This window comes from Festucalex cinctus, chromosome 3, assembly GCF_051991245.1.
Source record: "Festucalex cinctus isolate MCC-2025b chromosome 3, RoL_Fcin_1.0, whole genome shotgun sequence".
Lineage (NCBI taxonomy): Eukaryota > Metazoa > Chordata > Actinopteri > Syngnathiformes > Syngnathidae > Festucalex > Festucalex cinctus.
Genome location: NC_135413.1, coordinates 12246347 through 12265605, shown reverse-complemented (window position 1 = coordinate 12265605; position 19259 = coordinate 12246347). Strand labels below are relative to the sequence as shown.

The 19259-nt window shown below is 39.7% G+C and overlaps 1 protein-coding gene across 1 annotated transcript in view; it reads left to right on the top strand.

Moving 5' to 3' along the window:
* Positions 1–19259, top strand: part of LOC144015661 (cGMP-inhibited 3',5'-cyclic phosphodiesterase 3A-like) — a 95450-nt gene that overhangs the window by 40681 nt on the left and 35510 nt on the right. The window contains exon 2 of the mRNA XM_077515850.1: positions 7199–7249. Coding sequence (XP_077371976.1) covers positions 7199–7249 — 51 coding nt within the window. The remainder of the gene's footprint in view (positions 1–7198; positions 7250–19259) is intronic.

The following is a 19259-nucleotide window of genomic DNA, read 5'->3' as shown; positions in this document are numbered from 1 at the left end:
ATGGTAGTTGGTAGCCTCGTTTTTTTCTTCATGCATGTGCAAACTTAATGCGCACATCGCTTATTAAGTCAATGCATACTTGCTAACAAAAAAAAAAAGTCTCACTGGTCGGTGCAGTGTAGGTCTGGCCCGTCTCCCTCTCCAAGCACCTGTTTGCTTTCTTACCACATGTTTAAGGTTAAGTGCAAGTCGTATTTACACTGGTGTGTTTGCATTAGAGTTGGTCGGGAAGGGCTCGTTGGGTCTCATTCAGATGTCAGCGTGCGCATTCAGGCAGACCAGTGGATAGTCGTGTCATTCCATTTTTGAAAGAGATCGAATTGTACGGTGCATTCCACCTCTCTAAAATGTTACAAGAACCTTCATTTAGCGTTGGGATCATCTTAAAGGGATACTTCGGACTTTTTTACATGAATCTCTATTTCATCCTCACCTCCAGTGTGTGCGATCAGCACTGACTTACCCCTGACAGCGTTCTGTGACACGAGTTCTGGTCCGGTGTTGGACGAGAGGAAAATAGTCCGGCAAGTTGGCTGGGCCCACCTAAATAAAGTGTTTTTCTTTGAAAAACAATTTGTGTTCAAAAGAGTGATACATTTGCATCACAAAACTCCCTCCTGAAAAAAAGTCAGACTTCATTACCCCCGGGCACTATTTTTCTGTTCATTCGTATTACTGCGCGTCGCCCTGTAGACAGCTGATAGTTGCGCCTTCCGCCTTCGAAAAGACAAACAACTTGTAGATTAGTGCGCGTCTATTAGCTGCATGTGCGGCACCGCGCAGTAATACGAACGAACAGAAAAGTAGTGCCCGGCGGTAATGGACTCTGACTTTTTTTCAGGAGGGAGTTTTGTGATGCAAATGTATCACTCTTTTGAACACAAATTGTTTTCAGAAGAAAACGCTTTATTGAGGTGGCCCCAGCCAACTTGCCGGACTATTTACCTCTCGCCTAACACCGGACCAGAACACGTGTCACAGAACGCTGTCAGGGGTAAGTCAGTGCTGATCGCACACCACTGGAGGTGAGGATGAAATAGAGATTCATGTAAAAAAATCCAAACTATCCCTTTTAAGGCTTGACCCAATTGAGATCCAAAATGTCATCTCACCATAGGTATCTTATAGACGCCTTCTTAAAATGATCGCCTACGTTGTTTGTTTGTTTTTTTCTTTTTTCTTTTTTTTTGATGATTTAGGCAAAAAAACAAACAAACTGCAAAAACAAATGACTTAGGCAATTATTTTAATTGGGTGATGATATCTGGAGAAGATGTGAGGTATTCTTCTGATACGTCTGCCTCCATCCTACATAGTAAGCAAGATGCTTCTTTGACTGCCAATTTGCGGTCTTGGTATGTTTACGGTCAGCAGTGCACATTAACCTCATGGTGTGCGCAAAGTGGATAGCAAACAAGTCGAGAAGGATAAACAGCATCACGTATCAAGCTCCTGTGGGAATAATTCATTAAGCATCTGCAGAGTATTCCAACTCCAAGTGAGGAACGAGGGGTTTGGATGATGCATGAGAACATTATTGTTGGCTCTTGACATCCTCAAAGATTGTTCTCTAACCTTTGCAAGTGTATTCATTAAGACAAAGATCCTCTTGAGTGCTTGTGACCTACTGTGTCAATACTAAGAGACTTGATTTTTTGACACATGATCCGGACACTTTTGTCACATATTATACCAGGATTTCAGCACACATTTTGGGCCATGATGTTCCAGTGGTGAAAACAAACCATTATGTACCGTATTGTTTGCATCTATAGGAGTAACTCATCCATATGTATTAGCTGTTCAGACCCAAACCACATTCTCAGTAGTCCTGGATAGTCTGCACTCTGATTTGATGCGAGGGAACGTTTTGGCCCGTTAAACAGCGCACTGACAGAGCCTTGCGTGTCATGATGCTGTGTTTCGGTGCACACACATGAAAGGTGGGCTTACATAAGACTGTTTGTGTGTGCACTTGGAGATGCTCATAACTGGCACCACTCAGGCTCGTCATTGACTCAGCCCTCTGCTAGCACCGGTGCTGTTGTCAAAGCTTTAATGAAGCGGTTAATTGGCTGCCATTTACAGTGAATCTAATAAATGAGCCTTTTACCGTGTGGATTAACTGCGCACCCTATCAAGAGAATGAAGACTGAAAGAACAACCCTCCTATTATTTCTGTTCATTTATTCAAAATGTCCATTTACAGTAAATTTCAGAATGTGAATAAGGTTCTTGCAGGCCAAAATATCAAAATAATCCTTTAAGAGTTTTATTGACTTGGCAGTGTTTTTACTATAGGGATGTTCAGCACCACTATTTTTCAGACCAATACCAGGACGAGTACTCTTGAGTAGTCACTGATACCAGGTACCGATACCACTAGCACTTTTGATACATAAAAATTCCCCAAAAATACAATAACAGATAATTTTATAGAAAGACCCGTATAGCTCAACATACTATTTTCTTTTTTAAATTACATGGAATTAATAGCAGTTTTCTATTCTTATAATTTCTATTTCCTGATTGTAAAACAGTGGGAAGCTTTTTAGGTACCAACTCGATACCAATACCTATTTATGTACTTTCCCATCCATCGTTTTTACTTCAACTTCCATTTTTATTTATTTTTCTTCACTAACAGCTGCTCTTTGTACCTTGAATTGATGCACAGAGGAAGTTCTTGGAATTTAATGGTTGTCTGTTTATACTTGTATACTTTTTGGGTGAGTACTGATCCCCAATATGGGTATTGGTGTCAATACCAGCGTTATTTCAATAATTTACAATCAGGAACTAGAAATTAGAAATAAGAAGAATATAAATTTGCCATGAAAAAATGCTATATTGGTATAAATAGGTCTTTCGCTAAAATTATCCATCACTGTTTTTGGGGAAAATGTATGTATCAAAACTACTAGTAGAATCGCTACTTGGTATCGGTAATGGAGACTAATCAAGAGTTGAGTACTCGTACTCAGTTTGAAAAAAGATGTATCACGCATCCCTGTTGGTAGTTTATTGTCAAATGTATTTATTGTAAAATTAAATATCGTATATGCAACGGATCATCATTGATCCGTGGTCGGTTCTGATCACGCCCCTTGCGGTGAATTAGAAAGCAAACAGTGTGACCTATGAAATAGGTTAAACAGTTGATAAATCAGCTACCAACGCTATGGTGAACTTGTGCGCGGCCGACAGATGCTCTAATGCAGGGGTGTCAAACTCATATTAGCTCAGGGGCCACATGGAGGAAAATATATTCGCAAGTGGGCCGGATCGGTAAAATTGTAAAATAATTTTTAAAACATTGCCGTCAATTACATGCAGATTTTCGCTATTTGTGGGCCAGCCCTAAATTGTGGGGCGCATCTGTACAAATATTGTCCACATTTTTTTTTGCATAAACCTGTATATTGTTCACTGATTGTGTGCCGGGTGCCGTTAATGAAGTTATAAGGACGTTAATCCTTGTCATATGTGTAGTTGAATGTGTCTTATTCAGCATGTTTGTGTTTGATTCATGTTTTTATTTTTTAAACAAACTAACTTTAAATTGTGTTTAAAATAACGACATTCAGAGCAATTCCATGTACAAGATGCATTGCTCAACTGAGACTTACTTGTGTAATTATGAATTTATAAGCTTTGATTGTGGCCGGCTGATCAATTGGGCCGACAGTCTTTTTTTTTTTTTTTTTTTTACTTTACAAAACCATCTCGCGGGCCGGATTAAACCCCATTGCGGGCCTGATTCGGCCCCCGGGCCTTATGTTTGACACCCCTGCTCTAATGGCTCAAAGAGAGATGAGATCATTCTTTCAGCTGCTGGCAGTGATACTAAACCAGGTGGAAGACAGTGAGGAGTGAAAGACGATCACGGTGGCTAGCATGAAACTACGACGCAACTGCTTTACACCCACAAAAAGTACGAGGATATGTTCAGATCATTTTAGATCAGGTAGTTTTTCCCTTGTTCATATACAGCTGGTCATAACATTAACCTCTGATTGTAAATTCGAGACAGACATGATGAATGAGCCATTATCGTTAGTGAAGCAATCATTCATACTTTTTTTTGCATAAGTATTCAAGTAATTTTGAGCAAAAAGTTAACGATTTAACACGATTATCACAATTAACGGGCTTGATCTCTTCTGAGGAATGTGTTGTAAACGTGCGATCTGTTTGTTAGCAACTAGCAAGCTAAGATAGAGCTTGGAAGACTTCGATATACAGCAAGGCGACACAAATGGACACAAACGATTTAATGAATGACAATTTACACCATGAAAGTAGTGATAACTGGTTTCAATGAGTCACACTAATGTAGTGTCCTCCTCGGGACGTTTTTTTGTGGCACCTGACATATTTCCCACCTTTTAACGAAAACGCTCGCCGAAAATCAAGCTCTCTACATTCATTTGTTATGGGAGGCTTGCCCTCTGGGAGGCGGAGCAGGAGCGAAGCAGTGACGTCAGCTGGAAGGGTCTATAATTGTCTTTTTCTCTCTCCTCCAAACTGGCCTTTATTTAAGCCCATACAAGCTTTATAATAACACTGAGGCTGTCGGTTTGAAAGGGGTTTGAAAATGTTGGCTCTGGGGAGAAATGGAGCAACTTACTTTCATTCTTTTTCAATATTCTGGACCAAGGCGACTTTGTAATTCCATCCATCCATCCATCCATCCATTTTCTTGACCGCTTATTCCTCACAAGGGTCGCGGGGGGTGCTGGCGCCTATCTCAGCTGGCTCTGGGCAGGAGGCGGGGGACACCCTGGTCTGGTTGCCAGCCAATCGCAGGGCACACAGAGACAAACAACCATCCACACTCACACGCACACCTAGGGACAATTTGGAGCGCCCAATTAACCTGCCATGCATGTCTTTGGAATGTGGGAGGAGACCGGAGTACCTGGAGAAGACCCACACGGGCACGGGGAGAACATGCAAACTCCACCCAGGAAGGCCGGAGCCTGGACTCGAACCCGAGTCCTCAGAACTGGGAGGTGGACGTGCTAACCAGTCATCCACCGTGCCGCCACTTTGTAACTCATTCTTCATATTTACAGGAAGGGAATGTGCCTTAAATTGCACGGGGTCATTTTCATTATTAAATACATAAATAAATAAATAGAACTTTGTTTTCATTTATTTTATAAAATACTTTTGCCCATTAAAAAAGAAAAACATTCAACTCAAAATGTCAAACTTAGCTGTTTAGATTATAGGAACACAACTTTAAGCCATAAATACCTTATTTTACACATGAGCCATGTAAAAAAAAAAAAAAAAAAAAAGTTTCTGTCTCATATTGCACTTAAAAGTTGTGTTCCTAAATCCTAAACGGCTATACTAGACATTTTGAATTGATTTTTTTTTAATGTAATGGGAAAAGGTGCTTTACAAAATAAATGAATGCAAAGAACTACTGTATTTATTTATTTTTTTCCGATCCAAAAAATGATCCGATCCGCGACTCAAATTTGTGATTCGAACTGTGACTTCTGTGATCTGTAGCACCACTAATATATATATATATATATATATATATATATATATATATATATATATATATATATATATATATATATATATATATAATTAGAATTTTGATTTAATTCATTTAAGAATGACCATTAATTCAACTAGAGATTTCACAAATTGACATTTAATTAAATCAAGATTTTTAATGTAGCTATTGTATCTTTGAGGTGAAACATTAAAATGAGTTTACTAATTATAAAATCGATTTATTTATTTGCACTACAATATTTTTGATTCATTATTTATGAAAATAAATTGAAATCATTTTGCAGATTCTTCTTTTCGCAATACCATACAATTTTATCCATCCATCAATTTTCTCAACCGCTTACTCCTCACGAGGGTCGTGGGGGTGCTGGAGCCTATTCCAACTGGCTTTGGGCATTAGGCAGGGTACATCCTGAACTGGTTGCCAGCCAATAGCAGGGCACTCAGAGATGAACAATCCATACAATTCTAATGTAACGTAAAAATTAGTAATAAATTTACTACTTACCGAGAGCCATTGTTGTATGTTGTCTTTTTAACAAGCCCTAGTTCTTATGATGCAGAGTATTTTGTTGCATATCTGCGTGTGAATCTATTTTTGCCCAGCAGCAAAAGGGCCAGCCAGTGATTTACGGTTGTTAAAAATTCATGTCAGTTGTGCTTTATGTTTTGTATCTGTGTTTTTTTTTTTTTTTTTTTAAACCAAGCTTAAATCCAAGCAAATAAAAACAACAGTCCCGTTTGTGTTTTGTTTGGAGTCAAGCAGCATTAGCGGATCACACGGATCATACTGGTGTCTGCACAAGCTGCTTGCAGGCCAATCCTCACTTTTAGCCCACAGCATGACACAACTCAATAAGCCCCTGTGACACATTCAATTACACCTGAATTATCCGTTTGGCGCCGATACTGAGACGCTTGCCTTTGGTGCGTGCTGCGTGGTGATTTGTCACAGTGACATGCCGGGTTTGTCAAGGCGTCTTTGGACCACAGAGCCGACATACTGTACATCCAACGAGTTTTGAGTCGTGACTTGGCTGTCCAGAATTTCTGCGGCACACATCAGTGCTCTAATGCAGGCAGTGGCTCTGGAGAAAGTGAACGAAAAAGAAAATGGGTGTTTGCGAGGCCTGAGGAGGACACAGTGGCTTGTAATCAGATCCTCCGCCTCCACCAGACCCTTAGGCAGCCAGTAGGAACGAAAGTAAACCAAACCTGACTGTGAAATTGCATTTGATGTCTGCGCTTAGTGGAAAGTGGGGGAAAAAGGACACAAACTCATTTTTGCATTTACAACTACCAATCGCTTGGCTTCTCCACTTTTTCCACAAATGCGCACTATAATAAGAATAATCTAATCGGTATCAAACATATTGCCTTGACAAAGGTTTTAACGATGCATTTTGATTGCCATTGTCAAAGAATTACAACAAAAAAACGACTTCATGATTACTGCTGTAAGTGGTTTCCAATACTTTGGATTAACTCTTGTGTTAATCAAAATGTGATCTTTGAAAAGGCAAAATGGTTGATGCAGCTCTTCTGACATAATTGGATTGTGGAGGTTGTGCCTATTGTTGTGACCCGTGAGTGTTATGTCCATTTGGTTGTAGCTTTTCAGATATTTGACAATAGTTGTGTCTTTGTTGTCTCACAGATCCTAGCCCGCTCAGACTGGGAACACAAAAGAGGCTCTCGAGGATCACAGGTGGGTTGGCCGACAGAAGAAGTCATACACACACACACACACACACACACACACACCCCCACACACACACACACACACACACGCAGAACACAAACCTTATCCAAGCTTCAAACATTTGTCATCTGCAATATCAATGAATAGAGTCACTGAATATAATCTTTATAGCTGAAAAGGAAGTCAAGTATACTCCAAAATCAGAGTTTCATTCTGGGACATATTCTGGGCCTTATGCAAGGCTGACACATGCACGACTTTTGGCCACGACCTTGTCGTGGCAAGTAACTGGGAGGTTCCCGCACTGTTCACGACGAGTTCATGAATGCGTGACCATTCGTTTCCACATTGACATGAATTGGCACGATGAATTCACGCATAGTTGGCGCATAGTTTGCGAATAGTTTATGCACTTCCCGCATTTGCACGACGAGTTCGTGCAATTCTGACGGTGTCGTGCCGACTTGTGGACGCCATATAAAAAGGGGGCCTCCCCAAATCCTATTCGTGGCACTTCGTGACAGTCGTGGCGTGGCGCGCATCCTTCCCGCATCGTCCCGACCAGTTCACGAACAGTTTGCGCATAGTTCACGACCCGGTCACAAAATTTTGTCGTGACTAAAATTTGGAACATTTCAAAATTTTTGCCCCGACATGACACACAGTCACGACGGTTTTACGCACACTTCACGCCACTTTATGACTAGTTCGCACACTGGCACGACTCGAGTCGTGCCAATTCATGCCACAAAATCGTGCAAGTGTCTGCCTTGCAATAGCCTCACACATGAGAGCAACAAATCACAACCTGTTAAATAAAAATTGAAAGTGTATATAAACAACACTTCAACGTAGGCTTGGATGAGACAGGATGATATTTTCTGCAATTGATTGGCAACCAGTCCAGGGTTTACCCTGAGATAGACGCCCTCCTACATGGGACCTTAGTGAGGATAATGCAGTTTACAAAATGGATTGACACCTGATCAGAACTGCCAGTGGTTGTGTCCCCGCAGTTGGAAGCGAAAAGCACATCTGAATGTGCACTGGATCCACTATTAATTCCAAATCTCTGAGTTGAGTTGTCCCCTGATGTTCCACAGTCTCTTTCACTGAAGTTTGGTCAGAATCAACTGCACTTGTGCCGGCCGCACGTGGTGTGGTATGATTTTAATACCTGTGACTATCACATCGTTGATACGAAGATTCTGTTCCAAATCATTCACTTTTTGCTTCAAGGCGACAATATGACAACCTTTTTCTTTTGTGTCTTTCCTCGACTGCTGAATGTCCAGAAAAAGTGGCTCAATGCTCTTATTCATTTCAAGTATTTCGGTGACAGTTTGGTTGAGTTTTGCAAGAGAAGATTTTATCTCCTCAATCTCGTCAGCTCTTTTTCCGCCAGGCATGTTGCAACAATGTGGATAAAAATCCTCATGTAAAAATCAGCAAGATAGTGAAAAAAGTGCAGGAGCAAGTACAGATGCATCCTCCCTCGACAGATGCATCCTTGAAAAAAAAAAAAAAAAAAAAAAAAAAAAATCGCATGCTAGCATTAGGCTAGTATTACTAAATTTCCTAGGATTTTTAGACACAGAAGCAGGAAGTAGTTAATCTGGAATCAATGTCTGGTCACCCTCAGCAATAGGCAAGTTTTAAACATTTATAAATGACAAAAGTGTCTGGATCCTTAAGAAGTCTTACCTTTGATATAAACCATTTAACTCACCAAAAAAGAATCACCCAGTGGGTGCATTTACAAATGATTGCTAATATGCTAACTTTTTGGCTACATCTACCTTGAAATTAAGGGAAATGAATTTGAAATGAAATGAATTTCATTCGTTGGTATCTCCTGCATCCAATATCTACTCAATGATAATGTTAACTCCGTCCACATTTCGATCACATTTTTGTTGATCAACTTCACTGCTGAGAGATGTGGACGACGCCAAACGAGTTACCACCGTGAAACCCCACAGGAAGAAAATAAGTCATTTAAGTCATTTACAGTTTTTTTCTAATATTCTGTCTTATTCAGTAGCATAGAAGAGTTACTTTACTCTGAGAACACGTAAAACCTCTTCATCTGGAAGAATATGTGATGCCCCGTAGATCTTTTCTCCTTGTGTTGTGCTGGCTTGTAGTGATTTTGTCACGTTGGGGACATTAAAGGCCAGGGAACTGCAGCTAGACACAAGCTTTTGGAGGACAAATACACACACACACACACACACACACACCACTTTGACATTACCTTCTCCATGTTTGGGATCTGAATGTTTGGACATCATCGATGTATCGAGCTGCCAGTGAGCCACAGGGCACCACTGCGGACGACATGGTGAACAAATAATGCCCTTGAATGTTGGCACAGCACTGTTTTGCGCATGTGTGCGCGTGAATGTGTCGCCCCACTATCGGCAGGACAGACTCAAAGAATGAATAGAGGTGCTGACGACAGTGTGAGATTAGATAGCATTAATAAATCCTGCAAAGTTGTTGTGGAACAGAGACATTAATTATTCTTTAAATGACGTACAATTCACAACTCTGCTATGACTTGAAATCACTCAATGTGTGTCTAATTTCCTGTGGTAGTTCACATGAGCGCGACAGTCTGATCTCCCTCTGGCCTTTTTGGATTGATGTGTCCTCTTTATTGATTGGTCATTTTGCAAAGCAAATGTCCATCAGTGGGATTCCTGCAAACGTCCGTTGAGCGACAAGACGTGAGAAGTTGACACTTTTGTTGGCAAGCATCTCCGTCTGCAGGCTGTTTTCCCTTGGCTCTGCTTTCTTCCCACGGAGGCTGCTGCTTGGTTTTCGTCGCGTTCAGCCGCGATACCTCGTTGCAAGCCTAACTCACACAGCCGCCTCTTGAGCTGCTTTTACGCAGCCTTGATTGGTTTGCGCTGTTGTATTTGCCAGCACACTGCACATTATCAGACTCATTTTCCAAACCACATTTTTATTTTGCCTTGAGCCAATGCTCGTGTGGATCTTGTAGCTATGTAGTTGACAATGAAGTTATTGTACATATGGAAAAATGTCTAATTGTAAGAGACCGCAGACATTGAAAACATGGCACAAATCACTTCATGTTGTCCTTGCTTATTTAATCATTCTCTAAGAAAAAGCAAAAATGAAATATCTTATTTGTAGGATCTTGTAACATTTCCAATACTTTACGCTCAGATTATGACATGCCCACTTCATTGTCAGCCAATTCAGTGCTAGGATATAATAGCCGCAGTCCCAGGGACGTGCGGTCAGGGTAAGGCAAGGCAAGTTTATTTCTATAGCACATTTCATACACAAGGCAAGTCAGTGTGCTTTAAACAAGGAAAGACAACACCTGTAACCATAAACAAACACAGCAGTTAACAATAGGGACGTCCAGATCCAATTACGTTATTGGAAACTGGGCCCGATCACTCGGAATCAAACGTCTCCCAATCAGGAATCAGATAAATACATAAGGTAATTTTTATAACTTTTTATTAAAGCTCGAGTTGCGTGGACGTATAGAGACTTCATTTTTCCCATACAGCTTAGCATGCGGCATGGCGTCACTTGGCAACAGTGACACTATTAATGCCATCGAGTGGTGGGGCGAAACAAGGAAATGGCACCGAGGTATTTGGAAGTAGATTATAAAAAGTCATCTTTAACTCATTGAATGCCAGCCATTTGCAGCACTGCCAACCCCTCAGTGCCAGCCATTTTACAAGATTTTAACCCATTTTTGACGGCCTACAGAATATTGTGTTCTATGGGTATATACACACCAAAAAAAAGGTTAAACCTTCATCTTTCATCAGAAAAAAAAAAAAATGTTTCGCTCTAGCCTTTGTCATTCCTGACTAATCATCAGTAGAAGAGAGGCAAGTTAGCTTTAAAACAGCTAGAGTAGGTTCTCAAAAATAAAGCTCTTGTGAAAAGAAATATACTGGTTAAATAGCCCTTTGAGTAACTCATAGATGTGCCAAAAAAAAGGGGGTGGGGGGTTTAATGTTTTACCTAGTTTAACCACTGTCCACTCGCCATATAAAAGGTGTTGTGGTAGTTTTGTTTAAAAACAAAACAAACAAAAAACAAACAAGCAAACAAACAAACAAACAAACAAACAAAAAACGTTTTTTCTCCTTAATCAAATGTCGGGATATCGGATCGGGATTCGGAATCAGCCCATCTCAAAATGAGGTGACTTGGACTCTGACTCGGGTCCAAAAAAAGTGTGATCTGGACATCCCTAGTTTTAGCTCGGGCCCATATGAGGGCCACCTTTAAACCAATGTAGATTTTAACTCAGGCCCATATGAGGCCCAACTTGAGCCCATCTGGGCTTTCCTACATGGGGCCATCATGAAATCCCTGGCCAAAATTAAGTGGGAACCAGCTGGGCAGCCCAGATGGGACCCATTCACCAGCCCATATGCAACCCACATGGGACCCAACATCTGTGTGTTGACCAGTGTTGCCACAGTTACCTTGAAAAAGTAACTTAGTTACTTTACTGATTACTTGGTTTTAAAAGTAACTAAATTGCGTTACTGATTACTTGATTTTAAAAGTAACTAAGTTAGATTAAAAGTTACTTTTTAGTTACTTTCAGCAGCTGCCGATAACACCATCTCAACATAAAAATAATGCAGTAGAAACGGAGTTCCAAATACTTTATTGAAAGTGCATTTTTAACATGAAAATAAAGTTTTTTTTAATGAAAAACAAAATAGGCAGTCTCTCTTGACTTCTTGTAACGTAAATACTTTTTATAAAACAAAAAATAAAAATCTATCCAGGTTGAAAATGAAAATCCCCTAAATTCCTCTATTGTTTGTTTGTTCCGCTATTCCAGTGTGTACACATGTATCAGTTTAAATATTTATTAGTAGTTATTGACAGTTATAATTGTTTTTTGGTTTGTTTGTTTTTTCTCTTCAAAATAAGGATCAGGAAAACAAAAGGTTGATAATTTAATGTTAAATATAAATATTTAACCTTTAGACAGACACCAACACAATTAAACAGAATATTTGCACATTGTGAAGTATTTCAGAAACATAAATTTAAGACATGAAATAAGCCAAAAGAAATATGAAGCCACCTTATGGAACAATAAATCTATCAAACACATTTTAACCACTTAATATATGCAAAAATATTTCCAAAAGTTCATTTCCCTTTTTAATCAACAATTTTTGTATTTAACAAATTTTTTTTCTTTTGTCATCACTTTCATTTTTGGTTAATGTATGACATCTTTTTTTTGTTTTTTTTAATCTGAGACACGATGATGACCACAGAATCACTACTGTTTATATTTTGTTTTTTGGGCTGTCGTAATCGCGGGCACGTCTCAGTTCTCCTATCTGCTGCTCATGCTAGTTGTAGACATTGACAGGGAGCCACAAACTGAGAAATGAGATACTTGCAGTGTGCTTTTAGCATAGCTGGTGTGTTGGCTGTGGGACATACCTGTGTCGTTTGAATCCATGCATTGGATCGTCACGGGAGTTATTCTTTTTGGCTCGCGCGCAGTACCAACTCCGGCCCGGGACATACAAGTGCACCGAGAGGACTCGATAGCCATGGGAAATACCGAGATGTACGGCACCGGCTTCTGCTAACTGTCTCCACTGTTGCATGTTGTCACTCGTTGCGCGCGCGCGCGCCGTGTCGCGAGCACGGAAACACGGAAGTAGCTTGAATGGTGATGCTACTGAAATGTAAACAAAACAAGTAGAGCACGGCGCAGAACTCTTGCTATTGTTATGAAAACCATAAAGCCTCACTCGCAACCGATACGGTCGTTTAGCTCCCCTTGACGAACGATGGTTCGGTCGAATCGTTTTTTTGTTCCACCCCTACTGAAAACGTAACTTGTCTGACGTCACTCCCCCTGGCGAGAGGGCGGAGACGACCTCATCCCATAATGCTTCACGGACCAGTTGAGGATGGAAATAAATTATTTTTTTTACCACTTTTATGGTCCATAATGCACACTTTTTTTGTTGTGTTGTGTGCCTGTTGGTTAATAAAACTGGTAGTAAAAGTATCATCACTTTTGTTTTGAATGTGCAAACCATTCATGACCAGACCATGGCTGAATTCAGTGTGGTGATCAATGACTTCTGCCTCATCTTCGTAGTTAGCAGTAGTTGTTTGTGACTGTTACAACAGTGAGATAGTTTGCATTCTTCATGAAAATATGGAGTAACGCATTGATTCTCTGGACAGTAACTTTAATCAGACTACTTTGTAGAATAAAGTAACGCGTTAGACTATTAGTTACTTTAGAAAGCAACTTTTTTGAGTAACGCGTTACTAAGTAACGCGTTACCGGCAACACTGGTGTTGACAGGGTGAATTTATCAAAAAAATCAGTTTGAGTTCAAGAATTTGCTGTGTTGATTAATTAAAAAACACTTTTTCAACAATTTTGGCTAAGAAGAGAAGGTTTGAGATTGGTCTATATAATTTGCTAACAAGGAAACATCCAGCATTCTCTTTTTTGTAAATGGGCTTGGCGGCGTCTACTTTCAGGGGTTTAGGAAACTCACCTGATTGAAGTGAGCAGTTAATATTTGCTGCAAATCGATTTGAACAAATTTCACAATAGTTTTGAAAAAGTCAGAAGGTATTTCATGAAGACAGCTTGTGGAAGGTTTCAATTGCTGAACCAAGTCTGTTATAGTGTTTTGATTCACTGAATCAAATTCTGTCATAGTAATTGAATTATTCCTGTGTGATTTTAAGTGCCGTGTCATTTTGCTGGTTTGTGACGTTTGACCTGATGGATAGGCAAGTGAGGCAGTGCCTCCCATCCATGTAAAGAGTGATGGGGGAAAAACATTAAATATGTTTAATTTTAATTTTGTGGCATGCTTTATAATGATTTTCTTTTGTGACAACTAAGGCTGTTTGAAAGCACTATATAAATAGAGACTTAATTATTACTTAATTATTTCACCATTAAAGGTGCACGATGCAAGATTAGACTCAAATTTGAGTGTTAAAATAACCATATTTTTCACCTGCACATGTTTTAAGAATTGTATTATGCACAGGAGTACACTACTGTGGCACAATGACTGCTGCCCCTATTTTTCTGTAAAAGGAAAAAATGTTGGAGCGTTCGGGCCGGAAACTTTAGCTTTGGCTCTGAGCCTGACGTCATGCGCGTGCACGCTATTGTCCATGTTAGCTCTCGCGATTGTTCACGCAACTTCACGGACAGTACAGCTAATTCAAGATGGACTTGAAGAGACCTGCACCCGATGCGTCTCAATCCTTTATGGAGACGCCACGGAAGACAAAGAGAAGTAAAAAACTTTCAGACCAGCGTCACGGGAGGATGCGGATAAATATAGGAGCAGCGTTCGTCAGGTGGAGAGAGCTAAGAGCTATTCTGGGGATGAAATGGGGCCCACAATTTGTTGACTTTTTGCTAAAAGGTAAGACTTCGTAACGAAAATACGATAGGGTCTATTTATGATTAGCAGTGCAGAATAAAACTACCACACGGTCGCTTACCAATGTTTCCGCACTTGGGCATATTAGCAACGCACTGCTATCCTCAACGTCGTCGGATTCACGGGATGCACTATTTACGTTTGATAAGGTTGTAATTTCGTAAGCTTTTGTCACTCAAAATGACTTTCACATACAAAGTAACTTGAAGATTAATAATACGTTTCTTACCTCTTGAGACATTATTAAGCCTATGAAAAAGGCATTGTGCTCCGGGTTTACGTTTGTTCGATTAACTTGGAGGTTTGCTCGTGCCCGAAAAGCCGCGCACACTCCTGGCCGTGTGCACGTCGTTGGGGTCCATTCCACGTTTTGCCAGAGGGGTCGCAAATATGCAAAAACTCTGAATCTTGCATCGTGCCCCTTTAAAATAGCTGTCTGTATCTTGAGAACCACATCCTTAAACAGTCTGTAAAATAAGATGGCATTCCATTTACTCATTCACTAGGGGTATGTACTCCTCTGTCAAACAATTAATAATTTTTGCTAATCATTTTGATACCTATAATTTAAAATTGCCCAAATCCTCAGAACTCCAGCCTCTCAACAATGAATTATGCGATTTCTGCAGTCTTCCGTGTAAGCAGATTTACCTTTGTAAGATTTGCTTTAACTTAGAGCTTTTGGAACCAATCCACCCGTTTATTTATTTATTTATTTTTTTGGGGGGGATGATATGGACCAAACCAGTAACTTCAATATTAATTCATTTAAATTGAATGGAAATGATTTTTTCTGATTCATTGACAAAATAATAAATAAAACAGATTAATCAATTACTAAAACAATGGTTAGTTGTGGCTAAAGACAGACACATAATTGTGTTATTTACAGTATGTATAATATATATATTTCTTTTTAATATTTTTCATGTAGCTAGGGTCGTATATTGAATAGACTGAATTATTATGATTATTTGCGCCAAATTCACATTATGGAAATAGACCCTTGCAAAGCATACCAGGAGTGCCTTAAATGCAGAAGTGGTGTAATTCCAATTCATTCCATTTCAGTGTTAGAAATATAGCAATAAACCGTGCTTATTTCAAATAAGAAATAAGTAGAAGTGCCCAAACATATTAAAATATGCCACATGAACAGGACACCTCTCTTGGAATAACTGTGACTTCCTTGATATGATATTGATTTGAGTTTGATTGCCCTACATCCCTTACATGCCCTTTGCTTGAATAAAACATGTAATAACAAGATGTTGTGGCCGGGCCACAGCGGCACAACCGGGTTCAGCAGAGTTTGAGTAATTTGCTCGCTTCTAAAGAGCTCGTAAAGGGAGTTGGGCTCGAGGGTTGTTTGGGAAGTTGGAAGCTGAGTGCTGGGTGTAGTTTTGGCTCAACAAGTCTGGCTGGGAACGAGGAGAATCCGGAGGGAGCTTTGTGTTAGTCCTCTGCTATGATTCACACTATATCACTGCTTTGTTATTCTAAGTGGTGAACTCTTCAGCTAATCCATTCAGGGCCATTATATGGATGTGCACAGGCCTTGAAAGTCAGGGCGAAGAAAACAGAAAACGTACGTAAGCGTTTTGTCATTGTTGTTTTTCTACTGGACAGTTTCTTGCTCAACGCAGACCCATTTCTCTCTAAGACTATAAGTGAGGGCAAAAATTCATGTAGCATGCGTAGCTTAACCCTTGTGACCACTAGTTTCTTATAGGATTTAAATGTGTTTACTTGGAAGATCAAACACTCGACTTTCTTTCCAGCAGGCCTCTGAGGCCATTTGTCCCAGCGTTTACTTCCCTCCTGGGACATATTATTTTCTCACTATTGCACAATTTCAACAATCCCACACATCCCTGTCCGTTTACTACAGACTCCATGGATGGCCTGTTTAGATGACGCAGCCAAGAGGTTCAAAGTGCACAATCAGGACCAGATCAAAAATAGCAAATGTGTGACCTCTTTTTGTGTAATCCATTAATAAGCATTATTAAACATCAGATGCAAAGATGAACTTTTTTTTTTGTTTTTTTATTTCACACAAAATTGCCCCATGTGATTTGATGGCTAAAAACACAACGATGCACCACATGCACCAAATAATTAAAGGGATACGATCATTTGGCCAATTTTGCAATAAAAAGTTAATATTTTGTCTAGAATTAATTTGATACTTTCATTATTTTTCACGTACAATTAGTACCTTTAAAAAACAAATTTTGCAACTTGCTGTCGATTGAAAATGACATGACAAGGGCTCAGGTAACCAATCACAGCTCACCTGTTTTCTAGGTTTGGTCATGTGACATTCACAAGCTGAGCTGTGATTGGTTACCTGAGCCCTTGTCATGTCATTTTCAATTGACAGCAAGTTGCAAAATGTGTTTTTAAAGGTACTAATTGTACATGAAAAATAATAAAAATATCAAATTTATTTTGGGCAAAATATTCATGTTTGACTGCCAAAAATGGCTAAATAAGTAAAGTATCCCTTTAAGTAACGATTGCATTGCTTGACCTTAGGGTGATCATCAAATAGATGATAGATTCAAAACAACAAAGGAGTTATGTCTCGCACTCACACTAGCGCCATTTCTTCCGTACCATACTAAAACCTAATTGCCCCTCTCCCCTATCCCCCTCCGCCCCCACTCATTACTCTAACCAAACCATTCCCGGGCCCAGTTGCCTCCAAAATATACATCAACACGTTGATTTACGCAAGAAGACGTCATCACAAGGGGACAGTTGTTAAACGGCTCAGCAGCGTTATGGAGAGCGAACTTGACAACACGATTGCACTAACTTTAATGTTTGGTTTTGTCAGTTATCTGCTAAATATCATCATCAGAGCAACGTGAGCCCTTTGCTGCTGCCATCTCTTTGCTCGGGACACTCTGGTTGTTGTATAGTCAACAGTTCTGGTCGTTCGCTATATACGTCGCACGTTGCATGGTTATGTTTCGCACGGTGACTACGCGCCGCGGCTGTGTGCATGTGCGCCCAACCATACCGTTATCTAGCCCACCTCTCCCAATTGTGCCAAACTGGGGATCCGAACCGTACTCAAGCGCAGATCGATTGCGCTCACACTACCTATAGAATTTGGACTTTAGCAGCAAGCGTGCTTGGACACTGTGAAATGGCCCTAGGGTGAGTGCGCCCTTAGACTACTTTATTAACTCATTTGCTCCCAAAAACGTATAAATACTAGTGCTGTCAAACGATTAAAATATTTTAACTAATTAATTGCACAATTTTCTGTAATTAATCGCGATTAAGCACAATTTTCTATTTCTGCTTCTAATATTTTATTCAAAGCTTGTAACAGATATTTATTTGAGTAAAGTCAAAATGGACTCAGCCAATTCTCAGAACTTCTCGCTTCCAGGTTTAGTTCTGCTGATGAGCATTGGTGTGCGAGGCCCTTTAGCGGTATCTTGAGCAGGGAATTTTGCTCTGAGAAGATACGCCAAAGGCATACAACGAATAGGCTGGGTTGGGGAATCCAGATCCAGAGAGAACAAACCCTGAAAATGTATGACTTTAGCCACAGGTGCTTCTATTCTATCGTTTACCTGCCAGTTAAGTAGAAGCACCTGTGGCTAAAGCCAATCTATGGCAGGGCTTTTATTTTCTGGACCTGGATTCCCCAACCACTCGACTATTTGAATTTGGCTCTGCAAAGTGCACAAATCCCTTTAGAGTTCTCCAATAAGCACCAAGCAAGTAAATCAGAAAGTAAAACTACCTATAGTCCTTGTTTATTCATCTTCCCGGCAGTGACTCTTCCAAGTTTTGCTGCACAGAGTTAAAAAAAAAAAATAACGCTTTAATGAATTTAAATTAATCTCCAGAGTTAACGCTTTAATTTTTTACAGCCCTAATAAATGTTTCATTTTAAACGCTTTAAGTGTCCCAAAGATGTATTTAGACGTTTTTTTATTTTATTTTATTTTATTTTATTTTATGCTAGAGCAGGGGTGTCAAACATACGGCCCGTGGGCCGGATCAGGCCCATAAAGGGGTTTTACCCGGCCCGCGAGATGATTTTGTAAAGTAAAAAAGAATTTGTAATGTCGGACCACTTAATCAGCTGGCTACAATCAAAACAATAAATATAAATTTATAAATTCACAAGCAGTCCTCAGATGAGCAAGTCAACTTGTACGGGGAATCGTCCTGGATGTCATTATTTTACACACAATGTAAAGTTAGGATTTGTTTATTTATTCATTTTTAAATCATAGACCAACATAAACATGTTAAATACGACACAGATTATTTACTGGTAACACAATAGGTATGACAAGAATTAACATCCTTATAACATCATTAACTCATTTGCTCCCAAAAACGTATAAATACTTTCTATTTTAAATATTAACAGTGTTCGAAAGACGTATTTATTTATTTTTTTTTATGATAGAGCATACAGAAGGCTTTGATGCAGCCTCTGAACTTATTAAGAGAACTATTGAAGCAATGGTAGTTATTACAAAAACGGCCAGCAGGTGGCA